The sequence below is a fragment of the Corylus avellana genome, chromosome ca2 (assembly GCF_901000735.1).
Source record: "Corylus avellana chromosome ca2, CavTom2PMs-1.0".
NCBI lineage: Eukaryota > Viridiplantae > Streptophyta > Magnoliopsida > Fagales > Betulaceae > Corylus > Corylus avellana.
This window is the reverse complement of record NC_081542.1, coordinates 15,980,537-15,989,344: the sequence shown is the minus strand read 5'-3', so window position 1 is coordinate 15,989,344 and position 8,808 is coordinate 15,980,537. Positions and strand designations below refer to the sequence as shown.

The 8,808-nt window shown below is 36.9% G+C and overlaps 1 protein-coding gene across 4 annotated transcripts; it reads left to right on the top strand.

The window, feature by feature from the left end:
- The first annotated feature begins 4,540 nt into the window (after positions 1 to 4,540).
- LOC132170623 (uncharacterized) lies at positions 4,541 to 7,735 on the top strand. Of its 4 annotated transcripts, none has more exons than XM_059581668.1 (6): positions 4,541 to 4,632; positions 4,736 to 4,772; positions 5,975 to 6,152; positions 6,302 to 6,625; positions 6,732 to 6,991; positions 7,075 to 7,735. In XM_059581668.1, exons 1-6 carry the CDS (start codon positions 4,584 to 4,586, stop codon positions 7,076 to 7,078), a joined length of 852 nt encoding a protein of 283 aa, XP_059437651.1. In that variant the 5' UTR covers positions 4,541 to 4,583; the 3' UTR covers positions 7,079 to 7,735. The 4 variants fall into 4 exon arrangements, with proteins under 4 accessions (XP_059437651.1, XP_059437652.1, XP_059437650.1 ...); XM_059581669.1 differs by having other exon boundaries at positions 7,151 to 7,267; XM_059581667.1 differs by having other exon boundaries at positions 7,109 to 7,267.
- The last annotated feature ends 1,073 nt before the right edge of the window (positions 7,736 to 8,808 follow it).

The window sequence follows — 8,808 nt, the reverse complement described above, 5'->3', positions numbered from 1 at the left end:
GTGTGCTTTTTTTGTTGTTGGTTATTTTCCTGTAATTTTGTTTGACTTTTTTTTTTCTTTTTTCTTTTTTTTGTCTTGTTTTCTTTCCCTGTATCGGTTTTGTTTTTTGTTTGTAATAATGCTTGATCCTCTCTCTCGATCTGCCCACTTGATGCCCTTCGGGGTAGTTGATTTGGTCCAGACATTTGGGTCGTGGATGTGAACGTTATCCTAGCTTTCGAGTCGAGGAGAATGAGTTTTGGCTAGGGGTTCTCTGCCCTCAATGCAGAGAAATAAGAGCTATCTATGCATTGATTTGAGTCTGTTTGGTGCAGATCTGCTGTTTCATTTGAAAATTAGTCATAGGTTAGCGGATTTTGTATGAGTGTGAAATGTAATACGTCATCTTTGACGCTTGTAACCTCGTAGCTTTGGCTATAGTTGCTACAGAGCTTTGCATTGTGTTGTTTGAACTTTATACTCGTTTATCAATTAATGAGATTGAACTGTTTCAAAAAAAAAAAAAATCAACACACTTTTTTGGGTAATAAATTAAAAACCTTTTGAATATCTCTTTAAAAGTAAAACTATTCCGAGGCTAGTTAACTCTAAAGACATCCACTATAGAAGACTTACAAAACATTTATAACTCTGAAAATCAATCTTACAATCGTGGTAAATGAAACGTGCACCTCCCACCACAGTAGCTCCATAACCTCTAGCCATTTTCTATAGAAATCACATTCATAAACAAACCTTGTCTACTGAAACCCATAATTTTGGTAACTATAGGTTTTCTATAATTTGAATGGCAAAGATAAAACAAAGAAAAGTTTTGAATATTTAGGCTCAAGAACAATGGTAAAATGCTCACGAAACAACTCCCCCTCCGGCCTTCCTCCCCTCTCCCTCTTCTGCCTCCCCCCTCCCCTCCCCTCCTATTGCCCTTTTTCGCTTAGCGAGCTAACCTATTTACCTGATGCACCTAGCTCTTTGGGCGATTTTTTCCTTTCCCTTCCTCTTCGCCTCTTCCCCCTCCTTTGGTCCCCTTTTTTTGGCTCTAAGCTTTTGGATCGGCCGTTCTTTGCCCAATCTTCTACCCTTGCCGAACCTACGTCGTCACTCACCCTTTAGCCTGTCCTTTTCGGCTTCGTCCGGGTTCTTTGTGTTCCGACCATTTTCCCTAGCAACCTTCCTCCCCGATGTGGTTTGTGTTTTAGGTTTCTTGTTTCTTTGTTTTATTTTTTTTGTATTCTCTCATTTTCTTGTTTTTTGCTAGAGTTTGTGTTTCTTTCTTTATGTTTTTGCTTTTGTTGTTTCTGTTTGTTTTCATGGGGTTTCACTCAAACTTCCCCTTCCATTTGAGTGCGTCACCAATCTCCTCCGCTCCTGCTCCGCCACCCACCATCCTCTGCTGGGCCTTTTTCTTGCACCCCCCGCCGTGATGAGCTTCCAACGCCCCTTCCGTTTTCGGTTTCCGGCAAGCGCGCAATCAACTCTTCTTTTCGACTGTTGTCATCCTCTTAGTGTGCTTTTTTTGTTATTGGTTATTTTCCTGTAATTTTGTCTGGCTTTTTTTTTTTTTCTTTTTTTCTATCTTGTTTTGTTTCCCTGTATCGATTTTGTTTTTTGCTTATAATAATGCTTGGTCCTTTCTCTCGATCTGCCTGCTTGATGCCCTTCATGGTAGTTTATTTGGTCCAGACCTTTGGGTTGTGGATGTGAACGTTATCTTGGCTTTCGGGTGGAAGAGAATGAGTTTTGGCTTGGGGTTCTCTACCCTTAATGCCGAGGAATAAGAACTATCTATGCATTGGTTTGAGTCTGTTTGACGTAGATCTGCTGTTTAATTTGAAAATTAGTAATAAGTTAGCGGATTTTGTATGAGTTTGAAATGTAATACGTCATCTTTGACACTTATAACCTCGTAGCTTCGCCTATGGTTGCTTTAGAGCTTTGCATTGTATTGTTTGAACTTCATGCTCCTTTATCAATGAATGAGATTGAACTGTTTAAAAAAAAAATCAACACACTTTTTTTGGTAATAAATTAAAAACCTTTTGAATATCTCTTTAAAAGTAAAACTATTCTGGTAACTCTAAAGACATCCACTATAGAAGACTTACAAAACATTTGTAACTCTGAAAATCCAATCTTACAACCGTGGTAAATGACATGTTCACCTCCCATCGCAGTAGCTCCATAACCTCTAGCTATCTTCTATAGAAATCATAAACAAACCTTGTCTACTGAAACCCATAATTTTAGTAACTATAGGTTTTCTACGATTTGAATGGCAAGGATAAAACAAAGAAAAGTTTTGAATATTTAGGCTCAAGAACAATGGTAAAATTCTCACAAAACAACTCCCCCCTCCGACCTTCCGACCCTCTCCCTCTTCTTCCACCCCCTTCCCCTCCCCTCCCATTGCCCTCTTTCTCTTAGCAAGCTAGCCTATTTGCCTGATGCCCCTAGCTCTTTGGGCGATTTTTTCCTTTCCTTTCCTCTCTGCCTCTTCCCCCTCCTTTGGTCCCATTTTTTTGCTCTAGGCTTTTGGATCGGCCGTTTTTTGCCCGATCTTCTACCCTTGCCAAACCCACGTCGTCACTCGCCCCTCCACTTGTCCTCTTCAGCTTCGTCTAGGTTCTTTGCGTTCCGGCCATTTTTCCCCGGCAACCTTCCTCCCCGACGTGGTTTGTGTTTTGGGTTTCTTGTTTCTTTGTTTTATTTTCTTGTATTCTCTCATTTTCTTGTTTTTGGCTAGAGTTTGTGTTTCTTTCTTTATGTTTTTGCTTTTGCTGTTTCTACTTGTTTTCATGGGGTTTCACTTAAACTTCCCCTTCCGTTTGAGTGCGCCGCCGATCTCCTCCGCCCCTGCTCCGCCACCCACCGTCCTCTGCTGGGACTTTTTCTCGCACCCCCGCTGTGATGAGCTCCCAACGCCCCTTCCGTTTTCGGTTTCCGGCGAGTGCGCGATCAGCTCTTCTTTTTGGCTGCTGTCATGCTCTAGTGTGGTTTTTTTTCTTTCTTTTTTTTCTTTTTTTCTGTCTTGATTTGTTTCCCTGTATCATTTTTGTTTTTTGCTTGTAATAATGCTCAGTCCTCTCTCTCGATCTGCCCGCCTGATGCCCTTCTGGATAGTTGATTTGGTCTAGACAAAGTTGTGGATGTGAACATTATCCTAGCTTTCGGGTTGAAGATGATGAGTTTTGGCTTGAGGTTCTTTGCCCTCAAGACTGAGGAATAAGAGCTATCTATGCATTGATTTGTGTCTGTTTGGCGCAGATCTGTTGTTTAATTTGAAAATTAGTCATAGGTTTGCGGATTTTGTATGAGTCTGAAATGTAATACATCATCTTTGACGCTTGTAACCTCGTAGCTTCAATTATGGTTGCTTCAAAACTTTGCATTGTGTTGTTTGAACTTCATGCTCGTTTATCAATGAATGAGATTGAACTGTTTTAAAAAAAAAATCATCAACACACTTTTTTTGGTAATAAATTAAAAACCTTTTGAATATCTCTTTAAAAGTAAAACTATTTCGGAGCTAGTTAACTCTAAAGGCATCCACTATAGAAGACTTATAAAACATTTGTAACTTTGAAAATCCAATCTTACAACCGTGGTAAATGACACGTTCACCTCCCACCGCAGTAGCTTCATAACCTTTAGCCATCTTCTATAGAAATCACATACATAAACAAACCTTGTTTACTGCAACCCATAATTTTGGTAACTATAGGTTTTCTATGATTTGAATGGCAAGGATAAAACAAAGAAAAGTTTTGAATATTTAGGCTCAAGAACAGTGGTAAAATGCTCACAAAACAATGAAACAATGTCTCTCTAAGTATATAAAAGTTGTGCTATGTGCGGCTTATATAGAAGGGGAGAAAACATAACCTTTTAGGCTAAGTCAATTGCTTAAAACAATTTGCCGCAACCTCATTCGAACCAAAATAAGTTTGGGTTGAACCAAAATTAGGGTTCCACAGTTTATGTGTGTAGGGATTGAACGAGCTTCGAATGACACTTTGATCGAAACTCTCTATGGCTTTCTCATTCAAACGCCTTTCGATCGCAATTGCGAATGATGCTCCTAAAAAGTCCTTTTAATCCACTGTTTGATTGGAACTACAATCGAGTCATTCTCGAAAACTTGACGCACATTCTCGTTTGAATTAGATTGGTTTTGATTGAATGAGATCTTCAATCTTTGTACCAGATCATTTTAAGACTCTTTCGCCTTATAACATCAAAGGTGAAATTTTTTCCATGAAATACAAATTTAGCCCTTTGAATAAGCTTTCCAAACTCCACAAAAAGTATGTTTTCGTCTAATGTATAAAAGAGTCCATTCTATCTAGACGTGGTGTTACAACATTCAGTAAAAGTTTGACACAACAGCTTTAAGCACAAAATATAATACACACAAAGCAGATACAAAGTACTGAAGTTTGGTCTCCAACATGATGTGCTTTTGAGCTTGGGCTTGGGCTTGAGCTTGAGCTTGGGCTTGGGCTTCCGTGGATTAGATAGGAAGGGAAGGACCAACTAAGACGAGTTTTCAGTATTGAAAAGAAAAAACTGTACGTTCGCATAAGATGACGATGAAGCCGACACTCCGAGCTTGTCTCTCGGCACTGTTCACTGGTAAACCCTAACCATAACTCTCCCTCTCATTTTACACCTTTTTCGCCTCTTTCCCGAATAATAGTCCAACTTGTTAGATTCTGAAAAGTAGCTATATTCGCAGGCGAAAACGGCGTCGTTTCCCTCTCCGCGAAGCCAAGGTTATTGGAGCTCTGTTTTACGAATTTGTTTGTTTGTTTGTTTTTTTTCTGTACTAGTGCTTTAGTTTGTGAATGTGTATGTTTGTGTGCGTAAATGATGGTGGTTGAGCAAAATATCAAAAGGGTTTAGGGTTTTAGTTTTGTGATGCACTTGTCAATGTGGATATATCAGAAATTATGATGGTTAAATTAAATACCAGGTTGGGTTTGGATAGAAAAGAAGGAACTTTTAAAGTTTTTGTTTTCCATCTTTTGTTTGCTCCTCTCTAAACAAAAAACATTAACAAACAACCAAAACACAGCACTCATAAAAACATAAAAAACAGTTTCCACCAGAACACTTTTAATCTGGTGATTGCTGAATGTGCACTGGACATTAGATTATGTTGAAAGTTTTTATTTTCGGTAAGCAGTTGGACGGGTTTTAACAAACTTTTATTTTCATTTCTTAATATTTTGATTGAATCGTTGCAGAGTTAGTAGACAAATACAAAGGAAACTGAAAATTTATGGGTTTTAGCCCTAAGCCCCTAATTTATCCAAATTAATTATTAAGATGCTTGTATTTCAGGCCATGATAGCTGATGATTCGAATTTTACCAAAATCTCAATATATTATATTGATATCACTTGTAAATTGTTGGAACCCTTGCAAAAAATTGATGGAAGAAAGTGAAGTTGTAGGATGCACGCATTTTGGGTACAATTGTTTTACCAAAGGAGTATGATAGTTAGAGCTTTAATGCTTCTTGTTCTATTGATTTCTACTCTGCATAGTCTTGGTGCACCTTATCAGTTAGATTGTTGTACTAAAGTCGGCCATGGAAGAGTTTTAGTTTTGATAACCATCAAGAGCTTCAATGCTTCTCTGATCACAGTTGTCCAATTGTAACGCCATCTGCTAAGCTGGTTGTTCAAGTTATGGAACACATACATTATCTTCATTAAATTTATGTACCCTTTTAACTTATCCAAAAACAATCTGCTGCACACCTTTTAATTATTATTATTATTATTATTATTCAAATTAAAGTGTTATGAATCCCCCCATGTTAAGAGTGCTAAATCGAATTCCACTGCAATTTGTAGATATAAGTCCTTTGGACATTTCTGGTTAAAACATTAGAACAAATAACATTTCTTTGTGGATGTTGATTTAATGCTAAGATAAATAACTTTAGGAAATGATAATTCTGTACTAGGGCTACATCTTACCTAAGGATACTGGCCAATACCCAATCAGAAGGCATTCAGAGCCTGAGGCGATCCCTCCATAGTTCCTCTGAGGAAGATGATGACTGGTCTGAATTAGGCGTACCAGTAGCACAAGGTGTAGGTACACATCTGAAATTGAAGACAGAAAAGCCAGACCGTTTTAGGGTATGCATATAGTGTACTGTTGGGATTCTGTGTGGCTATGTATTCACTATTTCTATATTAATAGTTCGCTATAGTTGAATCTTCATGAATACTCATTAAAAAAATGTAAAGTGAGTTCTGACCGAACCTTGAATCTCAATTTTAAGCAGAAAGATGAACCTAGAAAAAGATCTTCATCTCGCATGTCTTTGCCTGCAGAAGGTCAGCCCAGGTCGAAGGGCGTCTCATCAAAACTGGTTAACTCTTCACCAGCTCCTACTCTCAAGCCAGACAACCAAGTCAATATTTCTAGTACTCCTACCAATATAAATGTTTCTAACTTCAAAAGTTCAAGCTCTATTTCTGTTGAGAATGTCCCTTCCACAATCAACCTTTCCCTGTTGAAAAAGGCACTTTCAGTTTTTGGGGAGATTTCTAAGGCTTCCATGACTAGTAAACCAAATGAATTTAATTGCTGCTATGTCCAATTTGAGGTACATATTTTGGTTGTTTTGTTTTTTTGGTCATCCATCCCTCCTCTTTCCCTTACCTATTTTTGCATGTGGTTGTCTAATAAGTACATAATTTGCATGCTTCAAGAGTGTAGAATCTTGCAAGAGAGCAATTGCTGTTGGTGGAATTAGAGTGAGCAGCTTCATCCTACCAATTTGTCCTCTGCGTGTCGAGGAAACTGTTACCATTAGGATTAGCAACGTCAGCTCAGAGACTGCTGATTCAGCAATACATTCTATATGCGTGTCATTTGGTCTTTTGGAGGGGCTTGTAAGGACAAAGGAGGGATTGGTGGATGCCTTGTTTAGTGTGGAGGACAACAAAAACGCACAAAGCATACTTACAAAGTAAGAAATACTACCCATTATATACCTTTCCTTATGTCTTTTTTGTATTTCAAAACTACTTAATGTTCTGGACATGCTATTAGATGAAGCTGACGATGCCAGATTTCTTTTCGTCAGTGTTAGGTAAGAATACATGACTTCCATAATCTTTCTCCTCAGTTGAGTATGCCTTTGGTTGTCAGATTGAACCACACGAGCATGGATGACTGCAAATGGACAGCCTGTTTGCATTCTAGAGACTCTGCCTCTGAAGTGATGACCAACAAAGATTATACTCAGTGCAATTTGGGGTTACAGATCATCAGTCATTTGGATGACTTGGAAGCACAAATGTCCATGAAGAAGGTATATGCAGAAGATTTAAAGATTCTGCATCATTCCTTAATGCACCTCGAATCTCACCCTGCGAGTAGGGAGAGAAGTTCCCAATATTGATGGGAGTTATGTATATCACTATTAGGTACTCTCTGCGATGCAAAAGCCTTCATGAAAATCCAGAAGATTATTATCAAGAGTTAAATACTAATCTTGGCTGTCAAAATCTTTGATTTTTGATTTTGAAAGTATTTTAGGGAGATCTGACGGGACAATTAGGTTCTCACCATGTCATGATCATGATTCCCTTGATGGAAGATAGAATGTGGCAAAATATTGGCTTGTATCATTATTAGATATTTTAGGGTTTCGAAGGCATGTACTTAACTGATATTGACTCTTATTAAACTTGGATGTTGAAGTCTATAATTTTTATTCCTTTTTTTTTTTTTTGCCCTTTATAAACCATAGTTGTGGGATCCAATGAAACGAGGAATAGTGAAATGGAAATGATTTATTTTATGTTGTATTTAATAATATACATTGTGTTAATATATATACACATTTGCACTTCTTCACTTTCTTTTCACACTCTTTTAGGTAGCTTTTAAAATTATCATTAAATCAAAATTTAATAGTAAATTATCCTAAATTCATTTGTAATTTTCAAAGCTACTTAAAAATAGTGGAAATAGGAATAAGAAAGTGGGTGTGTAGCATTATTTGATATAATATCATATGATAATATATATACTATTAATTTTGTGAAATTTAATTTAGATCATAAAATGATCGTGATCCATGAAACAAATGGATCACCACCCACTTCTTTAATCCAACATAATATTTGCCAATTGGATTTTCACTTGAACCCTAGAAATACTCCTACATTCCTCGGTACTAGCCAAAAGTCATGTTCTTTAGTTCTCTTTTAACAAATCAAGTGTCCCTCCACCATGTAAGAGACACATGTTTTCTTTAACATTCTTAATAGTGATTTGTTACCCTTTTACTAACTTAGGAACCCAAATATTAATTTATGAGAAACTCAAATATGTTAGATTACACTTGTTATTTATTAAAGTAAATTGAATAAAATTTCATCCAAGCTGGTTTAGATGAAATTTGTGTCCCTGGAAAATTAAAACTTGTGTGCTAGCGTCATTTGAGTTTTTTTAATAGACCCGGTTACAGCACCATATCAGATTAAGTCCATAAATTTGGGTCTAACTATCGTATATATAAGACTTTTAATTATGGACAAAGTTTTTCTCTAACTTAAAACTAGCATATTTTTAGAACATATAATTCTTATAGAACGCTAATGAGGACAAATAATACCTTAATATACTAAATTAGAGGAATTTCATTTAATTTAGATAAAAAATTATTATGTAAGACTAATTCTAAATATTTATCTCTCATCTCACTTTTATGCTATTATGTTGATGTGACAGCGTTCAACCTTTGAATCAGAAAGTTTAATTAGCATATTTTTATTC